This window comes from Brachyhypopomus gauderio, chromosome 7 (genome assembly GCF_052324685.1).
Source record: "Brachyhypopomus gauderio isolate BG-103 chromosome 7, BGAUD_0.2, whole genome shotgun sequence".
In the NCBI taxonomy this organism is placed as follows: domain Eukaryota; kingdom Metazoa; phylum Chordata; class Actinopteri; order Gymnotiformes; family Hypopomidae; genus Brachyhypopomus; species Brachyhypopomus gauderio.
The window spans coordinates 12,677,344-12,703,730 of record NC_135217.1 but is presented as its reverse complement, the minus strand read 5'-3'; the positions used below and the strand labels follow the sequence as shown (position 1 = coordinate 12,703,730).

The 26,387-nt window shown below is 46.1% G+C and overlaps 3 protein-coding genes across 22 annotated transcripts in view; 1 reads left to right on the top strand and 2 right to left on the bottom strand.

Annotated features, from left to right (window-relative positions):
* phldb1a (pleckstrin homology-like domain, family B, member 1a) overlaps window positions 1-9,399 on the bottom strand; it is a 45,183-nt gene extending 35,784 nt beyond the window's left edge. For 7 of the 17 annotated variants that reach the window (XM_077011807.1, XM_077011809.1, XM_077011812.1 and 4 more), the window contains exon 1: window positions 9,085-9,399. In XM_077011807.1, the coding sequence (XP_076867922.1) occupies window positions 9,085-9,225 (141 nt within the window). In that variant the 5' untranslated portion in view covers window positions 9,226-9,399. Of the gene's footprint in view, window positions 1-1,843; window positions 2,503-2,544; window positions 3,256-6,253; window positions 6,508-9,084 lie in introns of those variants that run through there. The other 10 variants (XM_077011824.1, XM_077011822.1, XM_077011823.1 and 7 more) reach the window with 4 other exon arrangements.
* Window positions 9,400-11,283: 1,884 nt separating this feature from the next.
* arcn1a (archain 1a) lies at window positions 11,284-21,076 on the bottom strand. Of its 2 annotated transcripts, none has more exons than XM_077011833.1 (10): window positions 20,929-21,076; window positions 16,665-16,928; window positions 16,004-16,183; window positions 14,827-15,026; window positions 14,183-14,347; window positions 13,138-13,303; window positions 12,715-12,862; window positions 12,513-12,621; window positions 12,094-12,298; window positions 11,284-11,813 (listed from the first exon to the last, which is right to left on the bottom strand). In XM_077011833.1, the coding sequence occupies exons 2-10, from the start codon at window positions 16,860-16,862 to the stop codon at window positions 11,724-11,726; spliced, it is 1,461 nt and encodes a 486-aa protein (XP_076867948.1). In that variant the 5' UTR covers window positions 16,863-16,928; window positions 20,929-21,076; the 3' UTR covers window positions 11,284-11,723. The 2 variants fall into 2 exon arrangements, with proteins under 2 accessions (XP_076867948.1, XP_076867947.1); XM_077011832.1 differs by lacking the exon at window positions 20,929-21,076 and adding an exon at window positions 18,807-19,057.
* Window positions 19,514-26,258, top strand: hmbsa (hydroxymethylbilane synthase a). 3 transcript variants are annotated; one of them, XM_077011836.1, is made up of 14 exons: window positions 19,514-19,705; window positions 20,693-20,746; window positions 21,652-21,724; window positions 22,121-22,170; window positions 22,299-22,354; window positions 22,769-22,846; window positions 23,011-23,088; window positions 23,219-23,294; window positions 23,387-23,500; window positions 23,794-23,832; window positions 24,242-24,361; window positions 24,719-24,772; window positions 24,901-24,987; window positions 25,071-26,258. In XM_077011836.1, exons 1-14 carry the CDS (start codon window positions 19,679-19,681, stop codon window positions 25,239-25,241), a joined length of 1,077 nt encoding a protein of 358 aa, XP_076867951.1. In that variant the 5' UTR covers window positions 19,514-19,678; the 3' UTR covers window positions 25,242-26,258. The 3 variants fall into 3 exon arrangements, with proteins under 3 accessions (XP_076867951.1, XP_076867952.1, XP_076867953.1); XM_077011837.1 differs by lacking the exon at window positions 19,514-19,705 and adding an exon at window positions 20,405-20,595; XM_077011838.1 differs by lacking the exons at window positions 19,514-19,705; window positions 20,693-20,746 and adding an exon at window positions 21,233-21,564.
* The last annotated feature ends 129 nt before the right edge of the window (window positions 26,259-26,387 follow it).

The window sequence follows — 26,387 nt, the reverse complement described above, 5'->3', positions numbered from 1 at the left end:
ACACACACACATATATACACAATGTATATTGTGACACATCTGACTAAATGCATGTTCTTAATAGTAAAAAACGGCATTTAAATTAATTATGCGTAACTGTCTTTATAAGACAATCTGGGAATTTGCAAAAGGTGTCATCTTATATATGAATTCATTCTCAACACACACACGCAATTTTTAATGCACCCTTTTATTTCAGAACTTTAGTTCCTCACTCTACAAGCGCTCTGCATATGTGAGAAGGTCTTCAGGACTGATGTGAAATCATCATTGGTGCTGCTTCTTCTGGTCAACAGAACCCCAAGTGCGTGCAAAGCTGTCATCAATATACAGTTACTTCAAAGAATCGAACATGTAAGTTAGTCGATATTTGTTTATTAGAGCATAATAACGTGTTATTTGACTGGTTTGGCATCTACCCTGTATCATATATATACACATATGAACATATACATATTCATATACAAACACACAGAAATACCCTCACACCACACAAAGACACACAAACACTTTCTCACAAAAACATAATCACACACAAAAACAAACACAGGAAAATACAGTACAGGCCAAAAGTTTGAACACACCTTCTCATTCAATGCGCTTTCTTTATTTCCATGACTATTTACACTGTAGATTCTCACTGAAGGCATCAAAACTATGAATGAACACATGTGGAGTACTTAACAAAAAAGTGAAATATGTGAAAATGTTTTATATTCTATTTTCTTCCAAATAGACACCCTTTGCTCTCATTACTGCTTTGCACATTCTTGGCATTCTCTCAATGAACTTCCACTAATTAACCCTAAAAAGGCAAACCTTAAAACCATTTCAGGTGAAGCTCACTGAGCGAATTCCAAGAGAAAGCACATTGAATGAGAAGGTGTGTCCAAACTTTTTGGCCTGTAGTGTACACACATGTAAGCAAATAAATACACACATACACACACAAATATACACATTGTGAATATGTCTATGAACATACATATTCACATACAAACACACACTCAAAAGAAAACACAAACACACACTTTCACACAGAAATGTAAACATATACACTCACAAACACACATATATACACACAGCAAAACACACTCACATACACAATAATGGTTGTAATCTGGGTGGGAAAGTAGTCCGTGATTTACTCGACTTGTTTATCTCTGCGTGGCTCTCTATACCAACAAGTAAACAAAACACACAAGCACAGTCCTGCAGTATGAAGGGGCTGAGGGCCGAGGGCTGGCCAGGCCAGAGGGAGTGCCAGACCTCTGAAACGTGTCATTAAGTCGTCAACTATGCCACCGTGTCCTGGCCCTTGCAGGAGAAAATAGCCTAACCACAGTGCGTTCTCCACAGGGCTCCTCTTACATGGGTTATAATCACACACACACACACACACACACACACACACACCAACCAGTATATTAGGGTTACGGGGAAACCGCAGTGGGAAAATATAGCAAATGTAAAAGTCAGAACGTGGCACGAAGAATCCCAGTCAGGGAGACTGGAAAGCCGACGGGATGAATGTGAACTGGTGAAGAACTATGATAAGCACGCAGATCAAGAATACAGCTGAAGACTGCTTTGGACTTTGACATAAAAATATCCTTGGCATTTCGTTGCTACCCACTTGCTAAATAAATTCTGACACTGTATTTCAAAAGTGAATCACTTTGTTAATTCAACACAATGTTGACCTAATTCCACTAGTTGTAATCTAATAAATTGTACAGCCACATTGTTGAAATTATGAATACTGTTAATCCAAAGTACAGGAATACAACTGAAAAGACCACTGAACATCCCACCAGAACTATTTGACAGGAAGTCTACTCACCATCTTTTTAAACAAGAACGGTCCAAATGTTGATCCATACCCTTGTCTAGTTTAAATATTATGTGCTGTGTTTACTTCTTGTTTTGTGTCGTCCTACGACTTCAACTGGTTGTGTACCGTTCCATTTCTCTGACTAAACACTCTGGAGTTCCAGAGCAAAAAGTTTCGACTACAGTCACCACAGCTGGGGGCCAGAGTGTGAGAGTGTGAGTGTGAGAGAGCGAGAGCGAGAGAGAATCTCTGTCTCTCCCACCTTCTCTCTCCTCTCTGACAGAGTGTGAAGGAGGAGAGGACTTTCAGAAGATTTGAGGGATTCTCCTAAATATAACATTCCTAGCACCATCTCAACAGCCCCGAGGTTAGCTGCTAAAATTAGCATGCTATTCCTGTGTGAAAGTAGGAAGCACAAATATTGAAGAGATGCTGAGGTCACACATGTGGAACCCATGGAGCATACCTGAGCCACCTACTAACACTTGATATGAGCCCTTTCCCCCTTTCACTTCCACTGAGACATAGTAAAGATACTCTAAACAAGTCTGGCACACTCCAACTGAAGGAAGGCTCACTGCAGCCTACTGCAAAGTTCTCCAGTGGAGTAAACAACCAAAAATATTATCAAAAGCCTCTGGATAAAACAGCTGTATAATAAGGATTCTCTCTTTGCTTCATATCTGAGAAGAATGACAGATAGCTCTGACCATCACTGATGGCTTGGGGTTCGGAAAAATGAGACTCCTTCCACATCTCCTGCTGTTTGGGTGGAGGCGGAAGGATGGAAAAGGTCTTCATATTCCACAGGGAGCTGACCCGATGTCTTCCTGTTCCTCTGACCCTCGCTCTGGCGAACCGACATGGTGTTTTCCCAGCCCAGCGTCAAGCAGCTGCCCGACGCGCTGAACTACTCGCTGCGCGTGAGTCACGTGCAGACTGCAGCGCCCGTTAATGAGTGACTCATTTTAGCCAAAGAATCTTGTAGGGCTTCCACGTGCAGCGCTGTTACCATGGAATCGAGGTGTAAACAGTGGCGGGATTCCGAGGCACGTAGGAGAACGAAGCGGTTGTTTACTAAGGCGAACGGAGGTTGCGTTGGACAAGGACGACGACCACTGGGGAACTGATTCAGAGACGTAACAGGGCGCGAAACGAAGGAAAAGATGAATCTTTAGCCGTAATCTCAATTTTCTTCCCCTCCAGATTATTTGCGATAAAACTGGAGATAATGAAAAGAGAAACGTCAATAAAAGCACATATAAACTACAAAACACAGACACAAACAACGTCGAGTGGAAACAGCTGGTTCTGAAGATGGCTCTTCCGCCAGTGCATCCAGGGGTGCTTCCTGTGGACTGACCCTAGGACAGAGCCGTTCGTATGGGGACCAGCAAGGCCCAGTGGCCCTCCCACTCTCTGGAAGAACTCTCAGCAACAGCAACACTCCAAACATGTCAATGTGAAAGATACATTTCCATAAAAATCTGATTTGTTGATCTAGATTTCATCCGTGGCTTGGCTTCTAGATCAGACGGATTCAAATGTTGTTCCTCATGATGATTTGTAGAACATTTGGGGGGGGGTTGTGTGTGTTTTTTTTTACTCAAATCAATTCACGAGGGAAGAGTGAGTGATGGGAGAGAAGGGATTGGCTCTACTTCACTGGCATTGCACAACATGGCAAAAACGTTCTTGCTGTCTGGCTGAGAGAGAGAGAGAGGAGAGAGAGAGAGAGAGAGAGAGAGAGAGAGAGAGAGAGTTCCTGCCTCATCAGTTTGTGCTTCAATTAACAGATCTTTACCTGTAAATACACATGCAACTCACAGTCAAAATGTTCTCTCACACACATGCACACAGCTCCAGGAGATCTGTTCAGTGCAGGCTGTGGAATTTGGAATTAACTGTGGGTTCTGCACACCTGCATGCATGCAGGCACACACACACGCACACACACATATTTCATTCACTCCTGCTACTCCACACATTCAATCTTCGGGGCAATTTAGCAACCCTATAGAGGGCTGTGGGAGCGTGCATGGCGTACCTTCCCAGGTGTTACTGCGTGACAGCCTTCATCACCACCTCCACCTGAAGGTAGGAAGCTACATTAAAAAACAGTCATTTAGTTGGACTCAAGTCCAAGCTAGATACATAGTTTAAGATCCCCCCCCCCCCCCATGTTCTTCATCAAAACCGTGTGTGTGTGTTTGCACTCGCGTTTGCAAATCCAGCTGCCATTCTGTCACGACCTGTTTCCAATTCTCAGCTCTCAGACAGACGGATTAAAACTGTGTGCGTGGGCGATGGGCGAGAGAAGCCACACGCGAGAGCCAGCCGGGAACGAAACGGCGTGAGCGGCGAGCAGCCTGGGAACCGACGAGAAGTTGTGAAGGAGAAGAAGCAGCAACCAGATGTTGTCGGTCCGAAGGAAGTGCCGAAAAGAAACTCACGCCTCAAGTGTGGCCGACACTTGTGCCTTCGCTTTGTTTTTCGGGTGGTTTTAGTCCCAAATCTGGGCTCAACTGGGGAAATCCTGCGTGGAAATTTGAGTTCACACCTGTAGAAAGGGAGGAGTGCGGTGGCTGGCGTCTCACGGCAGGTTTTAAGCACCACCTGTTGTTGGATGCAGTATGAACAGAACTGAACGTATAACCTCAGACAGAGAGCAGGAAACCCCTGAACACCCGAAACCCTCCCGGCCTTCTCACACCTGCTCCGTCCCAGTGTTAGGTTCCAGCCTTTTGTTCTCCTACACACACACACACACACACACACACACACACACACACACACACACACACACACACACACACACACACACACACACACACACACACACATCGATGCTCCTGCTACTTGCTGAAGTGTACCTATAAGAAAGTCCTATACAGCGCACATCAAACAAACATATACACACACACACACTCGAACATCAAAACTCACACACTAGTGAGATCACAGATCCTGCTGCCCCGTCTCAACACCATTCCATTACAGTCCAGTGAAACAATTCATTAGTGGAGCACAAAGCTCCCTCACAGCACTAGTTCATGTGGCCTGATCTCCCTCATATGAAGGCTCCCATTCAGACCTGCTGGGAACGGCCCGTCATCTTCCACACGCTCTCCCTGCCCCCTCACACACACACGGCACACAGAAGGTAGGAGTGTGTGGAACGTGGCTCTTGGCTCATATCTGTGTTACAAGTACAATCCCCAATCTTATCTTTTTCACATCTGAAGCTCTGTACCTTGGACACCATGTGCGATATTTCCTTCAATGTCTCTCACACACACACACACCTGCTGTGTGCATCCTGTAACTTTTCGGACACGTGGCACAAGAGCGCAGCCATGCCGTCTCTCCTACACACACACAAACACACACACACACACACACACACACACACACACACACACACACACACACACACACACACACACACACACACACACACACACACACACACACACACACACACACAGGGTCTCTTTCTCTTCTTTTTTTATGTTTCCAGAGAACTTGCGCTCTGCCTGGAGCTGGAGGAGACAGGTGCGTACAGCGCTGGGAACACCTGACTGACCAGAGCTCTGCCATCCTCGTGGGGACAGTGTGCAACGCAGCTGACGGGCTCCTGCGAATGTGTGTCAGTGGACCAGTGATGCACACAGACACAAGCGCACATCTCCAGCGGCGTCTCCACGGAGACAATACACTCATTGTTCATGCTGAGGTCAGGGCTACGATCTACAGACAGTGTTGAGTCTAACGCAGTCTAATTTCTCCCATTATATATGCTCACACACAAAGTACTGTTTTATGAGTTTAAAACCATGTGCCACAAATATGGTTATCTATATTCTCTAAAAACATCAACTACTGCGCACATTTCCAGTTTATACAGAGTTACCAATGCACAGACATAGCCACTATATTACTCTTCTATAATGTAAAGTGTTCGGTGCCAGCCAGTATTAAGTGTGCTGCTTCCTCCATAGTCCTTCTTTCCTGTTCAGCTCTTCCTCTTTTACTATTTCTGACACTGACTCATGAGAATTTTTTCAAATCTGCAGTTTCACAGATTTACTGACAAGTACTCACTCCATTTCTCTAATGTTTGAGACACTGAGACACACACACACACACACACACACATAAATGCATATATATTTATATGCACACACACACACACACACACACACATATATATATACACACACACACATATATACACACACGTTGCACGCATTGTTGTTTTAGGTTCTAGAATGCAAAATTAGGCAATTTAATCCAAAATCATTGTAAGTGTAAATCTACGTATTCTTTTAGCCTCTGGCCACAGCTGTCTGACAGAAACTTCCCACCCTAATGGCACATTTATACAGTGAGTCCAGCTGTCAGTCAAGTGCACCTTACCTATTCGAGAGTTCCTGGAAGAAAACATGGAGTGACAAGGGGAGCTCTTCAGTGTCAGCCAATTATTCCACAATTGAATCCCTGAAGCACAGGGATAATAATCCCAAATGAACCTCTCCCTGGTTATTAAAGTTACCCCTTCTCTAGCATAAGGGCTGCTCAGAGGAGTCCAGCGGAGAACCAGGACTGAGAGGAACATAAGTTACTTGCAACTAGTGAAGATAAATACTCTTCCTTCCTCTTCTCTCACTCTCTTTCTCTCTCTTCGTCCCTCTGCTCACACAGCCCCTCTTTCTTTGGGCCCACCCCCTTTTACTCGATCCCTCTCTCCAATTCAACCTCAGCCACTGTCTCCCTCTCCACCTCCCTCCCTCCCTCTTTCATTCTGGTGACACAAGGCCTCCTTTCATTCTTGCGTCTGAAGGGGTCTACACTTGCTCAGCCTCTGGAACGGCGGGTCCGGCGCGAGCTCGGCCGGACGGTCGGACAGACATGCAGGCGAAAGTCGTTTGCGCCGAGCAAAGAACCGCAGGGTACAGAGGGGTCGGTTGAGTCAGGTCCAGGAGACGCCCAGATGCCAACACCTGGGTTCTAGGGAAAGGTGCCGTTAGAACCCACGACAATGCTTACATCTCAGGCATAGGGAACCAGCACAGGAAGATGAGCAGGAGGAAGAAAGACCCAGGGTGGTTCTCGACTACACAGCGCTCCGAGGCCCTCCACTTTTACAAGCAAACCTGGACAGGTAAGAAAAGGCGGAACCCTCAAGGTCCTGAGGTCCCGGCCGAGCCGGGCACGGCATTAAACTTCGATTAACTTCCAGTCAGAGGGCAATAAAAGTTGCTCTCTAAAAAAAGCTTTCTGTCATCTGTTCGTTGGAAGAAAAGAGGACACAAATAGACACTGCAGAGGCCAGAAAATACCACAAGCATCTTTTTTCCCCCCCAACTCTGAAGAAGGGAAATGACGAACATGCTCCGTTTTTGGACGTGCAGTCTCTGCTGGAGTAATGTGCTCAAGCTGTGCTGGGGTTGGTTTAGCCCATGGGTGTTGTAGCATAATGTGGAATACACCACCACCACCACCACCACCCCACCCCCCTCCCCCCTTCAAGTGAGACATTCCACCCACCAGTGTCTGGAGCATATATTGCGTGGGACGAACTACATGGAGAGGCAGGGTGGGGGAAAACCTTTAAAGGATTAACAGTCTGGATTGTAAAGTTAATAAATGGTTTTCACTTGCCAGAATGAATCCAAGTTTTAAATACATTTATATTATATAATATTATTCATATTAACGAATGAATGAATTTAAAAAGAGAATGATGAGAAGCTTTGATCCTTTGAAGGTACAGGGAGGCTTACGTGCTATGAGATAATGAGAAAACTATGGAGAACGCATTAAACTCTCATCAAGTACAGGTATCACTTTAACAAATACTGGTAGGTCTCCTTCATACAAGCTGTGTTCATTAAACTGAAAGATTTGCGTGGGCTGGGTCATTTCAAAGAACTCTTTGCATTAAATCAGTATGTGAGAAACAATATGATGGTCTTTGCGCATCAGTACAGATACAGTCAGATGAATAAATCCCATTCAGCTGGTACTGTTCCTTCCCCATTGTTAAATGAGTCAGCTCTGATGTCAGTCTGCATGCGACTCATAATGGAATTGCTGAGGCTGCGATTCCCTTTAACACAGCAGTGGGTGGCCTGTCATTTATGGCCACAGCCCGAGTGTGTTTCCTTCTCCACCCCACGATGTCTCCCCCTCTGTCTCCCCCTGCTCATCCTGTCGTCCTTATCCTGCAGCTGTCAGGAACAGTGAAACCCAGACATACTAAAAGTTGGGACTTTTCAAACTTCTAATTGAGCTCTTCACTTCCATTTACTGAAGCACAGGCTGTTATGGCAACATTTTAGCAGATGTTACTTTGGTTTATATTGTGTACAACTGGTTACACTGAGCCTTCGTGTCATAGATTTGCAATTATGTTCACAAATATCCAAATGTGTTTCCCGTTGCAGTCCTCATTTGACCCCCAGTCCCTCAGGACTAGCGTCAAGCACGTGTCTTCATTCTGTCCTTTTTTCTAAATGCTTGACTAGGCTAGAGCAACACCTGACTAAGACACATTTGTACGTGCCTTGAGGGCACTTTTAAATTGAAAGACCAGTCTAAACATGCAATGACGAGGAAGTTCTTTCATCTTTCCAAAACAACACTTATTTTTGCTCGTTTTCCTCACTTACTAATGCCATGACTTGAAAGTATTCAGTACATTTATACAGGTACAAAGCGCTCATTAAAACTTGAAAGGCTTGGTTCATGGGGGGTGGAAGCAACTGTCTACAGTTAAAAAGAAAGTTTATTGCATTCTTGAGACCAAAACAAATTTCCAACATTCATAAGACTGAATGGCAAACACACATGGTGGCGAGGTTTCCTACTAAGTAAAACAAAAATATCCTTGCAAACATGCCCCCAGGCAATCGGCTGGGGTAATGCGTTAACAAGCACTCCCCCTTGTGGTCAAGAAAAGGTACTTCCCTGACGCGTTATTCTTCGGAAAGGTTTCTTTTAAGGCACACGTGTACACGCTAAATGCATAACTCAGTAAGTTAAATACAAACGGGAGCGTTAATTGTGTCAGTAATCTAGAACATTATATACGTTTTAATTAGTGTCCGAAAATTAGTAAACTATGAAGTAAGTTTTATATATATATATATATATATATATATATATATATATATATATATATATATATATGTGTGTGTGTAAAATAAAAATAATGGGGGGGGGGTTGGGGAAAAAAAATCACTTACTTGAAAGCGGACCTTCTTTGGGGCTGTCCTGTGACTCCGGCTCCTGCCAGGGTACACATTAGGGACCGGTGGCAAATTCATACTGGATTCAGTTAAAAGTCCCCGGCTCCGAAGCACCTCCTCGACAGAATTCACCACCATCCTAAGAAAAACTCAAACTGGCAAGCATCTCTCTGTCATTAACATGCCTTCATGGTGGAGTTCAAACTCAAAGCAGAAGCCATGGTAAAATGCTTCCATTGGTCATGACTCTATCCTTTGCCACGATGGGGGAAAATAAATGTGTGTGAACTGTGCAGTTATTCATTCACAACTGGAAGGAAAAAATGAAAGGGCAGACACACCTTGTGCTTCCTCTCCTCCCAAACTCCAAATAAGGACATTGGTAATGAGCTCCGCGTGCCCACTGATTTCATAAACAAACCCCTGTACTCAGAGTTCAGAGAACAGAAAGTATTGCTCATGCTTTGTATGTGGCCCTTCGAGCTCTAGTTATATAAATAATGCGATTTCCAGACATGAGGACTGTTATTGTGACACTTCCTGAGTGATTGGAGTTCCCTAACATTCTCTCTCACACACACACACACATCTCACTCTATTGGTTGCATGCACACTCTCATTCTTACCACACAGACATATGAGGAATGAGGAAACGCTCAGATACTATAGCTGAACGAAAGTTTTATACATTCCCACCACTCAGAACACACTTTACCCCTTAACATTTATTCACAGTAATAATCAGATTCTTTTGTGCCTTTTATATGCAATAGTAAAGAGGCTAACTTGGTATTTTTATACATTTTGATAATTTCTTTAATAAGTTTACACTGGAATGTTATTCATAATGACCCTATTTCATTATTTTACAGGGTTACAAAAAGAAATAGCAGAAACTCAGATTTATTTTCCTCTCCCCACCTGCAATACGATTCCAACAAACACAAAATACAAAAAAGAAACAATAACTCAAAAACCAGAAAGTGTAGTATTTCATTTTCCCCGCCGAACTGTGGAGTTGAGGCGTTACTGGACATGGAGACAGGAGGGGGAACCTCTGGTGTTTCCCCTGTACAAGTGTGAGGGGGTCCAGACTGAGGAACGGGCCAGTTCGGCCATGCGGTGTCCATCACTGATCTGAAGCACCGCCAAGAGTAAACCAGGAGCAGGAGCTGCCCATGGAGCTGCACTGGCAGGGGTCCAGGGGTCCGGCTAAAGGAGGCCTGGCTGGAGCAGGTCCACTCTGGGATGTGCTTCCACCGATCCAGACACAGCAAGAAAGGAGGTTTTCCTTCGGCGGTTGGACGTCTTGCCATCGTATACAGGAAGATGTCAGGCGGTTCTTGCATATCCTTCTAAATCGTTTTACACGAACACTTGAAAACTAACACGTCCACGTCACAGCTGAATAAAACTGTCAGTGAAACAGGCCCCAGAGCGGAGTGGTGTCTTAATTGCAGGTATGCCCAGTCGTTCAAAAACACCACCACTTATGTATTGCACTCTGTACAACAGCACCAGTCCAGACACCTCGGATGGTTGTGGATCTGACCCCTTCCACTGGTGCGAAAACCGAATTCAGAAATACACTCAAGATCAAGCAAAGCTCAAATGTACGGAGATTGGCTACGTAAACCATTTGAACTCTCTCTACGGTGACTTCATATCAGACTCTGAATGCATCTATGCACTTCAGCATGCTTCAAGAATGACAGAATAAAGCAAGAGGAGGAAGCAGACAAAACAAACAGGAGACAGACAGCAACACAAGCTTGGGCTTGTGCAAAAGACTTCACAGCCAATGAGAGAAACAACAAAAATATCCCAGCAAAAGATAAATGTGACGAGGGCTACACAGACAGACAAAACAACGAGGTCCATTTCGTAACATGGTCCTGCTGATACAAGCAAGGAGTAGATAGGTCAGTGGAGGATTGTTCAGACAAAGGCTGTTAGAAAGAAACGTCAGCCATCCAGTGCAGTGTCTCTGAAGAGATTTCGGACAAACTCTATGGCGCAGAATCATAGCACAGGTGTAAGCAACAAACCCAAGCAGGTTTTAAGATAAGAAGAAAACATCACACTAGCAAATGACTTTTATCCTTAATGCTAAGTTATATAAACCTTTAATAAAATGCCATCATCTATACAACCGATTCAAGACAAGGTGGAGTCACATAAGTTATCCCCCCCCCCCCCCCCCCCCAACCCCCCTTTTCTTCTCTAGAATGGTACAATGCATCGTTTGGCGTCTCCAGTTAAAACCGCGATTGTTTTGGCTTTGGCGTTCTTTTTCCTCAAGTCAACAAACCCGTACCCTTTTGAGCAATATTCGCATTTGTGCGAAGGTACCAGTACGGCCGGCGCTGCCCGCGAGGTGGAAATGGGCCGTCGTTTTGGAGGGGGAACAGAAAAGCTGAAGATGCAGTAGTGCTGAAGGTCCTCAACCACCTCTCTGTGCTCCATCACTGTTTCTCTCTAGCCTGCACTGTGTTTAGGTGTGTGTGTGTGTGTGTGTTCGGTCCACTGAACTCTTTTCTCTGAAGTTGGTTGTAGGGTTTTTGTTGGTGAGGTTCTCTTTTTTGTGTGTGTGGTTTTTTTTTTTGTTGTTGCTGTTTTGTATTTGATTTTTTTTTTTATAGTATCTCGTATTTTTCAACCAAGAATGACGTTTCTGTGGAGTACCGCACTGGACTGCTCCCCTCCACCTGAGACACTTTAATGACCTGCGTGGAGAGGGAGAGAGAAGGAACTTTAGACATTGAGTACAGAAAGAACAATACCACTGGATAAAGTGTTTTTTTTTTTTAAGTGCACAGAGCCAACTGGGCCCTGTTTCAGTGAGCAACTAATCTGGATTTTAAAAATCTGTCTAAAAAATGTGTCTGAAAGCACAGTAAAGAAAGCCTTTAGAAAACAGCTTAACCTTTAAACTAATTCCATGAATCCATCACCTGACTTGACTCTTTGTGGCATAACTCAGATATTTTCCCTTAGTTTTTGTACCTGAATGTCACAGTAGCTGCCCTTAGAGACAAAAGAGACATTGACGGGGAAGAAGTCGTTGGGCTGTCCAGCAGTACTGAACTCCAGACTGCCCGTCTTGTTCTTCACATCCACCACGGGCAGATACCATTCCAGAACGTTCCGCCTGCTGTCGTGGCGATATTCTCCATCCAGGTCACCGATGACCGGGGCCCCCACACCGGACCTGAAATGCACACGCGCTTGGTCAAATGTGGGGGGAAACGCAGGAGGGTGGTAGAACACAGTGATACTACAGTAGCGGTACGTATTGTTAACTAATTGACAGCGTTCAGAAAAGGCCTCCAAACAAAACATCAGTGCAGACGATGCTTCAGACGCCTTCTAACGTGGGTTAGACAGAGGAAGTAAGCGTGCGACGTGGCACTAGGCAGACGTACGGGATGGGGATGGTGATGACCACGTCGTTGAGCTCCAGCGAGTCCTCCTGCAGCTCATACTCTATGTTCACGTCACAGCCAGAGCCGCTTTCTGACGGCCAGCAGTTTACTGTGGTGAGACAGACCGGAGGGTAAATACAGCTGGTCTCGAACAGCACACGCGAATGTGGTCTGTTGGCCAGATGTGAGGAGAGGCGCGTACTCGTCAGTGGGATGAGGGACTCGTCTGTGGACTGCAGCCTCCACTTCAGTACACCCACGTCGTTGTTCAGGGGGAACGACTTGTCCGGGTTCTTCAGGCCGATCACGGACTCGGCAGTGAACAGCTTCTTGTCCACGTTGGGGTGGGTCTGTGGAAGGAGGCGTGGCTTATTTCACTGTGCAGCGACTATGCCGTACCCACCCCTCCCCCATGGCCCAGAAGACCTACACTCTACACCCGTTAACCGCTTTAGCAACTGGAGCTCTCAATGCATCATTCCAAGTTATATTACAGCACACAAAAGGCCCAATATACAGAATTCGATAAGAGCTGGATGGAATACTGCTACCATACATCTGTGGCCTTAGATAAAGCCCCGCCCCCCAGTCCCCACCCTTCTAGGCCCCGCCCCTCCTGTGCCACCTGTAGCTGGACGCCGCGCTTGTCGTTGTTGTTGATGAGCAGGCGGATGCGTCCGTTCTTCTCGTCGGCCACGCGGAGGGTGATCATGCCCAGCACCTCCATGTTCTGAAGCCCTCCGTCACGGCCGCACGTCAGCGTGATCTTCTCCTCCACCCGCAGGTGCACACTGAGACCACAAGAGGGCGCAGGTGAGGAACATCACAGAGACACCACTCAAACAGGACAGGAAAATACACAAGTTTTACAAGATTTTGAAATTTTTATATTGTCGCAATTAAGAATAATTATAGCAGAACTGCAGCTAATCTCCATAGACCTTTAAAATTCAGGGTTATACAGAATAGGTTCTGTTTTCCCTTGACAGCCTGAAAAACCTAAAATATCAGTATACCACAACAAAATACTGTTATACACAATACCTCAGTCACCACCCTCTAGCCAGCTAAAATAATCTAATGATCCCCCAATTCCTCCCTCACACATACAGTCACATACAGGCCTCAGCCAAGGATCTCCTACACGCCAGGTTCATCAGCCTTAGCTGCCCATTTTCTAAGTGTGGATTAAAATTCATCAGCCAGCCTTTTTTCCTGTTCATCACTAGGGTCTGGAAATTCTCCATGTGTCATAACACCCTCAACACAGCACTCACACGGACACCGCAGTGCCACAGCTGTGGGTGTGGTGTTGGTGCGTGGACATCAGACATGGTTGTTAAGCTGGTGGAGAGATTTTACAGGTCAGTGTCACTGCTGGGGTGAGAGAGGCTTGCCAGCCAATCATATGCTGCTGACAGCATGAAGTTAAAAGACAGTTAACAAAATGTGGAGGGCAACAAGGGCCTCCGACACCTACGAGGTGTTAGAGTGCCTGGTGATATTTGTTTCAACAAAATATCAGATATAGATGACACAGATGGCAAAGCACTTTTGTAAGCTGCTCTGAAAAGCAGAGAAAAACCCCAACCCCCCGCACCCGCCCAAAAACCAAACAACACACACACACAATTACCACTCGTCCAGCAGGATCTGTACCCATGGCCTACCTCTCAGTGTTAACAGGCGCGGGCAGAGATTTGGACGCCTCCGAGGGTCTTTTGCCGGTGCTGGGTAGGATAATGTTCTCGCCCTCTGACTTCAACTTGTCCACAAAATCGTCCACCTCCTTGCCCCTGGCCCCCAGTTTGAGGGCTTTGCTGGGCCCGCTGGACCTGCGGGGGAAGACGGGCACAGAGAGGGTTCAAAGGTCAAGCATCACAGTGGAGGAAAGAGGAAGACATTAGTGTCAGAGACTCAGTGATGGTGTTCCATAGCTATGAAATGGGACCAGTGCCTTTGATGAGATCATCTGAACCTCCTTCAAATGAATTTTACACCAAAGCTTTTTTCTTTACTTTTTTTTTACCTCAAAGTTTTTATGCTTTATTTGGTTTTTTAAAGCGGTTTTGAAGTGTGAACAGGTAGAGCACATGTAGATGATTTAAATTTTTCTGCATGCCTGTGGCTGGCAGCACTGCATGTGATATCGCCGGGCAGGAACCAACTTCCAGTGTTGACGTGCGGCTTACACACCCACCGTGTCACTGGTTCCTTATTGTCAATAAAACACATTACACTACGACAATGACGCAACGTCACTCTTCCTGAACCTGCAGTCACCTGTGTGTGTGGTGTGTGTGCGCGTGTGTACCTGGCGGGCGCCGGTGACGGTTTGGGCTTCTCCGCCTCCACCAGCGTGTCTGTGATGATGGCTGTGCCCCCGCCGCCCCCCGCGCTGTTCCCGAAGCCGCCGAAGCCCGGAGTCTTCTTGCCCCGCTCCGCGTCCCGCCGGGCCTGCTGCAGCTCCTTGGCCTTGCGCCGCATCTCCGCCTTGGCCTCGCGCTCCTGGGTCTGGGGGAGGGGCGGGGGGAGGGGCATGGGGAGGGGGCGGGGGCAGCACAGGACCAGGGAGGTGGTTTAACGGCGCGCAGGCAGAAGTCAATACAAGCGCCGGCCTGTCTGTAGTGTTTGGAGCTTAAGGCTCTGTGCGTTGGAATTCCCTCCCTCATGACCCGAGGACTCTTAATCTGTCCACACAAGAGCAGCGCAGGTTGCTGCCATAGCCATCAGTTCCTCTCAGGTTAATGTTGCCATTCATTTTGTTTTGTTATTATACATTTTTTGCTTCATCTTATTATACTTTACTCAGTTGCTATTGAAGAACATGTCAATCTTTAAACACTACTGAAATAAAGCTTCTTTCCCCCCAAACTTATTATAAGTCATATGATTATTATAATATATTGCTTTATATACAAGACATTATAATATATTAACATATTCCAGGATGGCCAGAGCCATTGCTGAGAATGGCAAACCTGCAGCCCCAACCCTGCAGCCCCAACCCTGCAGCCCCAACCCTGCAGCCCCAACCCTGCAGCCCCAACCCTGCAGCCCCAACCCTGCAGCCCCAACCCTGCAGCTCCAACCCTGCAGCTCCAACCCTGCAGCTCCAACCCTGCAGCTCCAACCCTGCAGCCCCAACCCTGCAGCTCCAACCCTGCAGCTCCAACCCTGCAGCCCCAACCCTGCAGCTCCAACCCTGCAGCTCCAACCCTGCAGCTCCAACCCTGCAGCCCCAACCCTGCAGCTCCAACCCTGCAGCCCCAACCCTGCAGCCCCAACCCTGCAGCTGGACCCACACTGAGAACAAGTGGTCTGCTGACTTTGCACGTCTGCTCCTTGTGCAAAGTCGAGTGAGGCAGACCCAGGATTCTGCAGTGACGCGCACCTCCACAGCCCCTCCCCCCACCTCCACAGCCCCTCCCCCCACCTCCACAGCCCCTCCCCCCACCTCCACAGCCCCTCCCCCCACCGCCGCTCCTCACCTCCCTGACGGCGCGGAACACCTTCTCCTCGTGCGAGTCCATCTCTGTGAAGGTGCGGATCTGGGCCAGGTTGACGTTCTCCCGGTAGCCGAGCGCCACAATCTCGTCGAAGGCGAAGATGAGGTCGAAGCAGTGCTCGGAGATCTCGCTCTCCTCCAGCACGCGGCAGTACTCGGGGATCTGCAGGGCAAACCGCCAACCAATCAGGAGCGGAAGGCGTGGCTGACGCGTGTGAAGGTGCGTCTGAGCTGCAGCGGCGTGCTGAACAGGCAGCGCACACAAACACTGAGCCAGCAGAGAAGAGCAGGCGGGCTGCACTTGGCCTTCTGGAGAACATCAGGCCTGCACGAAGCATCATCTGCTAATTGCAACACTGGCCTTCGCAAGGACGATGTCGCAGGAGCCTGAAATCCTCTTCTGCATTGTGAGCATCCTGAACTAACTCAGTCACTGCAGTATTCTGCTCTAATGAATCGTAGTATTCGCATGAACCGACCCATAAAAATGAATACAAACTGGACTTCATCCACGTCGCATTAAACGCCCATCGCTTCGTTATAAATACATGTAAAGCACAACATATAACAATCACATTCAAAATGACTAGCCTCTATACTGTCCCAAGGACACATTTGAGCACGTCGGGGCTCCAGTCACGTACCACGCGTGAGAAGAGCCGCAGGGTCTCCAGGTCCTCCAGGATGTTACTGTTCTTGGTGGTGACCAGCACCATGTAGAGCTTCTCCAGCGGCTGGTAGACGTAGCGCACGCTCTCCGTCTCCACGAACGTGTGCTGCTTGCCCGTGTTCATCAGCTTGGGGAAGGCGGCGAGCAGGCCCTCCACACGCGTCCGCGTCATCTCCACGAACTGCCGCGACACCAGCGCCTTGCCCGCCTTGGTGCACACCGCTGCCGCCAACAGCACCTGGACCAGGGCGACAGGTCGGGCACTGTTACTGCCACTACCGTCCGTGTCTCCGGTTAGACTGACATAGTGGAACGCAATACCAAAACGAAGCGCTCCGACCGCCTGACGGATTAGATTCAGGGTCTGGAAGCGTCTCGGTCGATCTCATATGTTCTTAATGAGAGTTCTGTTGCATTGCATTTGTATTTGACAGACAAAAAAACGGGTCACGGTAATGAAGGCTATCCTCCGACCAGGTCTTTTAGAGCTCACCAAAGAAAATCTTACATGATATTGTGTTCATTAGGAGGCATTTGCAAAGTAACAGATTAGTGTATAGATTCCATTAATGTGTAAAAACTGAGCACCGTTAAAGATTTAGAAAGTACATTTGACAGAGACCATTTCTCATAATTATGGAATCCTAAGGCGGTACACAACCTCATGTATACAACCCTAACCAGTTTTTTAAAGTCATTACTTGCGGTCATTGAGTCAACAGCCCAACTTGGAGGCACACACCTACACACTCCCTATATGTACACTGAGGCTACAACAGCAGCTCAAACTAATTACTGTGTTGTTAATGGGGCCTTGATTAGGTGACATTCTTGGAAAGGAAAGGCACAGAGGAACGACCCTGAAGCACCACCTCAGAGAAGACACTCAGCATGGCCATACTGACCTCTTCCTCGAACCACCATTCAATCAACCCCACTCAAAGACAGAAGTATATTGAAACATATTTTGACAGGACATGCGACAATCAATCACTGGTTATAAAAAGTACTCTTGGCTAAAGTTGCGTGCGTGGGCCACAGTCTCCTTTTATGAAAGTAATGGAAGCTTAAATAGAAAAATTTACCCTCAGAGAAACAAGAAGAGGACACACATGATAACTACACTTAAAGAAAAAGGTTTGTGCTGCCAGTTGACTGAAAGCAAGCGAAGATCTGGAACGCTAGCTTATTTTGCATGAATTATTTGTAATTATTTAATATTATTCATTGAACCTCGATCAGGATTACACTGCAGTATTCTTCATTGACAAAAACATTTTATATTTATCGGTCAATATTAGAAAACTCCTCTACAATGCCCACAGAACAAAAATTAACTTGTTTCTCTTTCTAAAAGACACTTATTCAAATAACCAGTTGTCTTAGTTTCTCTCCATTACATTTTCGTAAAAGAGAGCCGAAAGCTAGAATTCCAGTGCTGAATACAGCGGGTATGTGTCTTGTTCGTGGCACAGCAACACAAAACACTTAAGCTTCATCAACTTACAACACAATCAGTCGGTACACCTCATACATCCATAAAGTACACAGTGAAATGATAACGTCCAAAATCAAGTCATCCTATGACTGGACCAATTCACCCATTAGAATGACACCTGCAAGATGAATGAGCTAAATGACGAATAACCAGATAACTACATCTCCCTCAGCCAAGTTAAATGGGACATTTTACAAACTGCCCATCTAGGCGACATCAAAACAAGCAGTTAATCGATGCTAGGGGGTTAGAGTCATCGGTCTGCTCGTACGTTTAGCTCGCCAGCGTTAGCTACAGCCGGACACTGATGTGGGCGCTAGCAGGTAGCTATCAGCTAACAGACTATGTTGACGCTTTTCAGTGTGTACATTTGTATTCGAGACAGTAGACGAAAACAACATCTTGATGTTTTGCGATACAGTTACTATGTCTCACAACAACCAAGCAGGATAATCTAATTTAAACGCCGTGTCGGGTTATTGTTTAGCAGCTAGCGAATAACTAGCGTTAGCTAGCTTAACTACTCCAATGATAGAGGCAGCTGTCGCGTCTGAGAGAAAAACCGGAACACGTCGCTTAGTTTAACGGTCAATTAGGCAACAAATTAAAGTAACTCACCATTTTCAGTATCTGTTATTTTTACACGTTCGCGTTCTTGACGACGGCTGTCTTGTCTAATAAAAACAGCGTCGAGATAAATAAAAGAGGTATTAGTCTGCGGCAGTCCGCCTGTGTGCGGCTCAATATGGCAGCGGTGCTAAGCCACGTCTCCAACCGGAAGCAGCCCGTCAGCCAGTCAGCGAGGTGAACGGGCGGATCAGGTGGTGGAGATGTGGAGGATACAGCATCCACACCACTGATCCACACCCGGCCTCTCGGTACCCGTGGAACACGACACGTCCCAGGCACACACTGTGTACACACACACACAGGTATATACAGTCTATGGTGTCAGGATAAGGCCCAGGAAAGTACATGAACGTATAAAAACAGCAAAGAATTATAGAATTATATAAACACGTCTCATCTATATATGTTTGTCGATTAGGCTATGACTGCGTGATTCATTTAAATATTTATGAACCTCATATATACACTAATATATATATATATATATATATATATATATATATATATATATATATATATATATATATATATATATTAGTGTATATATGAGGTTCATAAATATTTAAATGAATCACTATATATATATAGTGCATGATACAAAAGTAATAATAAGATGCCAGCAGTATGCGCTACAGATGACTACCATGGCGTCCTCCAACGCTCTTAAATACATTTTTTTGTTGTTATTGCAGGAGACGGAAGTGACGTTTCTATGGAGGTCACAAGCAATAATCTTGGCGGCTGAAGAATGAAAAAAATATCCAAAGTCAGTTAGCTATGTAAAATAATCGGTTACGTCGTTTAAACTACTGTACATTCTTGAGTATTTGTATCGTTGTGTGTTTCATTCGTCAAGAACCATGTCTCACGAAGCCAGCGCTGCTCAAGTAAGTCAGCTAAAGCGGTTAAACTCGCGTGAATGAGCGCGTGCAGCCTCCATTGCACACCCACCGGTGTGAGCGTTTGATGAACTTCCCGGACAGGAGAGCAGCGATATAGAAATAAACATGGTCGAAACAACTATTTTCCATGTGTCATTCTAGCGTTAGTTTGTTAAAATTATTAAATTATGTGAACACTTTCAGTACTTAATCTGAAACGGTTAGTCCAGTGCTAATTTAATCACTACTGACGGGAGAGATTGGCCAGTGAAAGAGTCTCCGTTTTAACCTTGACATACAGTATCTACTCACTAAATACATGTCAAATGAGTTCTTAATGTGTGAAAGCATTCACGTATTGCTTGGATTACATCACTGTTTACTCTGATGAACCTGAAAAGTTAGAACTGGGATTTAGCCACTAAGTATCACATCGCGTTGGGTACTACAACTCGACACCTGGTTGCATCTAATGTTATTTAGTCATTTGTGTGGTTATTCGTGGGTTTATCTTTGATCATTCCGTGGATGGGTGAAGCCTGTCAGTCCTACCGTAGCTTCAACTTCAATCGTAGCTACATACATGTCAGATAAAAAGATTGAATAGCTGGGCAGTAGAAGTTTCTGGAAACCAGTGAAGTGTGTGAGTGTGTATCTGACGCCACACACACACACACACACTAGCTAACTAACAATGAGTTGGTTAGCTGTTAGTTTATCAGCATTGTCCAGAAGATGCAGGGCGTGGGGACCTGCCCAGTAGGAAAAGACACTCTTCTTCTCTGAGCCCTTCATTCATTAGACAGGCGTTGGGGCGCAACGTCTTTAATAGTCGAAACATTTCTACTGTCGTCGCCCTAACCGATAATATGGAGGGACCTTTCAAGTACATAAGAGTGAGTTGGAGGAACTGTGTTAGGCTGTGCCAGGCATGGCTGTCGAGGTAGGGCACAGGGGCACCTGCATGAGAGTTCTGACTTCTCTGTGTTTCAGGAAGGAAACGGAACGGTCACTCGGGTTATACGCATGGGGACGAGGAAAAGCCAGGTTGGAACACAAGATGATTTTCGTTATTACATTTATGCATTTTCTACTTTGGCTCATGAAGCAATGCATATATATCTCAGCCTTATTTAATTACTAGTATTAATATGTGAAAATAATATTCTAGCACAATGTTGTTTCTACTAAAGCACCAAATGTTATAGGGATTATGTAATTTTACATACCTAATGTATACTAGGTCTGCTTCCCCTTTGACGTTCATAAATGATCGTTTTTTTTGGTCCCCGTTGAACTGGGAAGAACGCACAGAATTTGTTCTGTCCCATTTGAACTTTCATTCACGGTTACGTTTGTAGGAGCCAAACTGAGCCGACACAGCCTGGTCAGGTTGATACGGTTGTGCGTGAAGGTGCATAGCGGCGTGAGAGCGGGTGTGTCCGCCAACGTGCTGGGTGCGGATAAGAACCGGGGCTCATCTGTCTCCCAGAGATTGCTAGAAGCGATTACAGCCAATTTACGTTTAACAATATCTTACGAAAGCCTTAAGCAAAATCAGCTTCGTTTACCTGGCACGGAAGTGTAATGTGTCATAACGTGTTTAAATTACGCAGATGACGGCTGTTTGTAACACTGAGGATTAACCTGCATTTCTGCGCCATCTTAATCATTTGGACAAGGGAAAAATCGTTCTTAACCTCTGTCAGTGGACCTGCAAGATTTTAGTTTTGGACCATTTCTGCAGGTCCAGTCGTCATGAAATGTGGCCAAAATATAAAGAACAGCTAACGTTTTTTTTTCTTTTTCATTTTTTAAAGGTTTTTAATTAAGTGACCAAAATGAAGTTCCAGTCTTCTGCACAGGTGTGCAGGTCTTGCATTAAGCCGTGTGTGTGTGGTGTATCTGCATTAACTGGTGCATTCTCTGACGGAGCTGTGTGTCTGTCCCAGCTGGCACGTATCCAGACTGACAGTGTGGCTGAGAAACTGAAGGAGCTGTATCCTGACCTGCAGCTGGAGATAGGTACGACACGTCTTTCCATCGTCAGTAAGACGCCTGCTGAGGGCAGTGCTTATGATCTAGAACGTTCTTTGTCTATGCCTGTGTTACAGTGCCTTTGCTTTCTTTCCTTCTTTCTTTCTTTCGCATTGAGACAGTCCTCTCTCCCCTCTGCTCCCTCTTCTCCTTTCTCCCTCCCTTTCTTTTCTCTTTCTTGTTGTCTCTCTCTCTTCTTCTCAGCCCCCACAGACACTTGAGTGATTGTGCTGTAGTGGGACTGTGTAATCCACACCAGTCTTCTCGTCTCCTCCCCCAATGAATCCTCCTGTGTCTGTGTCGAAAGCAATCAACGCTGATGTCAGAAATGCAGTCGGTGGGCACAATTACATTTTTGTTAAACATTTCCTATGTGTGTTTCAGTTGCCATGTCGACAGTCGGTGACAAAATCCTGGACACGGCATTATCAAAGGTACAGTTCGAACAGAACATTAAAATATTTGAATGAATTTTGTAATGTAAGTGAATCGTACGGCTGTTTTAGCAGGTAAAGTTAAAGTTCGTAGCGAAAGTGTCCTGCTGTCTTTTCTCCTTTTATAGATTGGAGAGAAGAGTCTGTTTACCAAAGAGCTAGAGAACGCCCTTGAGAAAAACGAGTAAGCCTCAACCGACGTTTCCTCTCTGAAGCCTTATTGAAGTGTCCAGACCCTAGCAGCCAAGTCGGATCAACCCTGGCTTAAAGCGCATTGTTCCAAATCACCACAAGAGGGCAGCATATATAGCCTTTGCTCAATTGATTATCGTTTATAAGCCCCTTGAGCCAAAGCTTCCATAGAAGAAACATTTTGTTAGGGCTTTGTTGAGTGCCAGGCACCATCTGCTGTTAACACTGGTACAGCAGTACATACTGCTAAACTAGCACTGTTCAAACTTCAAACTTGTTGTCTACACTACAAGATTTATATACATAACATGGCATAGTGTGATTGAATGTTCAGGTTTTCAGAACATAGTAAGTTTAATTCACTGAACTTTTTTTTCCTTCTTCTTCTCTTTTTATCCTTTGTCAGGGTGGACCTTGTCGTGCACTCTCTGAAAGATCTGCCTACCTCACTTCCTCCCGGTTTCACTATCGGTGCTGTCCTTCAGTACGTTTCTGGATCTCTGACTTTCCCAGTCACTTAAGATTCAGCTCCTGGACTGCAGTATCTACTTGTATAACAGGGGCCTTGCACAAACTGCCTTTCTCTGATGTCATTTGTGCAGTCTGTGTGCTTTTACATGTAGCCTACTGATGTTGTCAATACCGCAGGCGTGAAAATCCCCACGATGCAGTGGTGCTTCATCCAAAGAATGCCGGATTCAGCCTGGACAGCCTCCCGGAGAAGAGGTAGAACTCTTACAGACAGCATTTCCATTTTTCATATTCCGAGTCTAGCATAGGAACTTTGATGTGGTTTTAAAGTGCGCTGGCCACTTTACTGACTCTTACCCACCGTGACCTCTGCCTCCTCTCTCAGCGTAATCGGCACAAGCTCCCTCCGCCGCGCTGCCCAGCTGAAGAAGAGATTCCCGCAGCTGGTGTTTGAAAACATTGTATCCTTTCCCAGCCCACGTGTGCCTTTATGGTTGTCACACGCAGTACTTCCGTCACACACGTTACTCATTCCTTCATGACGCTACGTTAGCGAGGCAACCTCAACACTCGCCTCAAGAAGCTGGATGAGAAGGACGACTTTGCCGCCATCATACTGGCCGCCGCTGGGCTCAAGCGCATGGGTTGGGAGAGCCGCATCGGACAGGTACGGGTCCACGGGCCCGCCGGGATGTTCGGGAATACCAAAAGTGGTCTAGTTTGTACTTCACGTTTGTACTTAATCAGGCAGTGACTGCTTGGATGGAATGTTTTTGCTTTACTTAAGCAAAACTAGAATAACAAACTGTTAAGTAAAAAAAACATTCTGGAAATTGAGCTCAGTGAGCTTAGAGGGTATGGGAAGATATTTTCCAGTCTGCTGTTTACAAAACTATTTTCTTCCCAAGCTGCTGTTCTCTGCCGAGGGCTAAACTCCATGTTTGTCCTGGTCTCTCTCAGGTCCTGGGCCCTGAAGACTGCATGTATGCTGTTGGCCAGGTGCGTGACCGAACGCGCCAACGTGCACGGCAGGCCTTGTGACCCTACACAGAAAACGCATGCTCTCACTATGGTGGTAAAACAGAGTTGCAAGTCTGTTAGGCTGTTTGCCATGTTCAAGTCACGTGTGGCTTCATCCTGACACAGCTGTGTTGTTATGGGCCAACGTCATAGGAAACACCTGCTTATCCATGTGTGCCAACGGTTGCCAAACGGAGCGAAAACCCTGTTGTTTTGTAGGCAGATGCGGCACGATTCTTAACGAGGGCTCTATCGCAACATGGCCAATGCACATGAGTGTGGAAATTAGTGTCCTTAATTACTTCAGTCGAGGGTAAACTTACAAAATGGCCGCCTGGCAAGCGCCATGACGTGACTGCTCAGGGTTTTACTGAAGTCTGCTTCACAGGGAGCCCTGGCGATTGAAGTGAGGGCGCGGGACCGCGACATCTTGGAGATGGTGTCCGTCCTGCACGACCCAGACACCGTACTGCGCTGCATAGCGGAGAGGGCCTTCCTCAAACAGCTGGTTAGTCTTCGTCACCCGCTCTGGCCTAAAACAGCACGGCTGCAACAAGAATGCTGCCATCGCATTGTTTGTGCACGCATACCCAAAAAACAACTAAATAACAAGTAGGTGGCAGAAGGATCAGATAAATGAAACGTGTGCTAATGGTTTTGCTCCCGTTAGATGAAGTCTTTGTCTCTCAGACATCGCTGAGGTTAAAAACGTTCTTTAAATGGGAACTGAGCATGGTAGAGACTCTTGGGCACATTTTCCAAGAACCCCTTCTAACATCAAGTAGCACTGATGAAATTCAATTGTTTTAGATGGTTGTAATTTGCATACGTTGTGAACCTCGTCCTCCCCCTTCCCTGTGTGCAGGAAGGCGGCTGCAGCGTTCCTGTTGCTGTCTACACACAAGTCAAGAACTCTGTGGTAAACACTCAGATACTAATAAACACAGAACATGTTGTTTGAGAACATTCAAGCCCCAGCCACAGAACCGTAGTCCTAGGCGTCGGACGGAATAACTCGTTTTTTATTTCCATGTTTTATGCTTTCAGCTCTATTTGACCGGTGCGGTTTACAGTTTAGACGGCGTGGACTGCCTAAAGGACACTATGCAGACCAACGTAAACCTTAACGACAAGGTTAGAGCTCACACCCACAAAGAGAAGAGACACTACATTCTGTTTTGCTGTTCACCTCCACCGTGTGTGTGTGTGTGCGCCAGGTGTGCGAGGGCGCAGGGGACCGTGCGCACGTCGGGGTCACAGCGCCCAAAATACCCCTGCTGGCCCTGGACGCTGCTGAGAAGCTCGGAGTGGACCTGGCTAACCTCCTGCTTACCAAAGGAGCCAAAGACATCCTCACCACGGCCAGGCAGCTTAACGACGCCTGCTAGGGGCCCTGCTCAACGCCCTCAACACCGTGAACCTGAAAACCGCACACAGCTCCCACCACCACCACCACACACACAGTGTGAAAGTTCTCTCTATAGGCCAGGTGTCTATCTGTTGGTGCACAAGGCTGCACCTGCAGCATAGATGCGCTGCTGTTTGACTAGATGCCACAATGATTCTGTGCCTGTTTACCAGTGTGACCACAAGGCTGTTCTTTGGGCAAGGAAGGCCCTAGTGTTGTTTTTAGACCACGCTAGAGCCTTTTCGGCTCAAGACAGTTTTGAGCTAAATATACATTCCGATAAAACTGAACTAAGATGTCATATTGCTGTAACAGTAGTAATTGACTATCATCAACAGGCCTTAACACCACAGGATCCGGTATCTGTCCTGGGGAGCAGTTTCCCAGTACTTACCTTGTATATTTTCCTGCTCTAGCACCCAAAACAAATGTTTTGCAAATTAGCCTGTGCGTTGAAGTGCCTTAGCAGTAGATAACGCACCAAAGTGGCCTCTAATGGTTTAGCAAAGCATGGTCTGGTTATGAACGCCTAACATCATACATGCCTGTAGAACAGTTCACATTGTGAAGTCCTTTATCTGTGTGACCTATAGCTGAAGTGGTTTGTCAGGTCATAACACTACCGGGTGCCACTTGGTCTAAATGGCCTCTACCACCACCAAGCGCCAGGTGTTGCCGTGACACAGATTAAGCCGCGTGGAGAACTAAAATATTTTCAATGGAGAACCTTCATTAGCACGGGTAATTCAGGTCCTGGCTTAATTCATATTCAAGAAATCGCCCATCATTGTTAACTCTCTATATATAACCTAAATACAAAAGGTGTAGGAAATAAGTTATACATTGTTCAGTAACGGATAGCAGTTGGGGGTTGGGCCGTCAAGTCAAAGGCTAAAATCTTGGGCTAAATACATGTATATTCCTACACCTTTAACGTGCCTTATTGTGAAAATGCAATCTTCAGCTTTGTTATAAAACAATGAAATAAACACTTCCTAAATCACTTGCGTGTTATTTCTCAGATACGGATGGTTTCAGCCAACAAAGACAAGCAGGTTGTTTGTGTGAAGGACCTAAACTACGTACGAATTTGATCTGTTTGCGGCCGAAACGCCTCGAACTGCAT

What these genes read in the sequence shown, in the direction of transcription:
- arcn1a (XM_077011832.1), bottom strand. An exon ending in TGCGGCTCTTCTCACGCGTG is followed by an intron (nt 16,184 to 16,664) that starts GTACGTGACTGG and finishes TTTGCCCTGCAG; the next exon opens with ATCCCCGAGTACTGCCGCGT. An exon ending in GTCCCTCATCCCACTGACGA is followed by an intron (nt 12,622 to 12,714) that starts GTACGCGCCTCT and finishes GTCTCACCACAG; the next exon opens with TAAACTGCTGGCCGTCAGAA.
- hmbsa (XM_077011836.1), top strand. Translation starts at nt 19,679, where the DNA reads ATGTCTCACGAAGCCAGCGCTGCTCAA. An exon ending in AGCTGGTGTTTGAAAACATT is followed by an intron (nt 23,295 to 23,386) that starts GTATCCTTTCCC and finishes ACGCTACGTTAG; the next exon opens with CGAGGCAACCTCAACACTCG. An exon ending in ACGTAAACCTTAACGACAAG is followed by an intron (nt 24,988 to 25,070) that starts GTTAGAGCTCAC and finishes TGTGTGCGCCAG; the next exon opens with GTGTGCGAGGGCGCAGGGGA.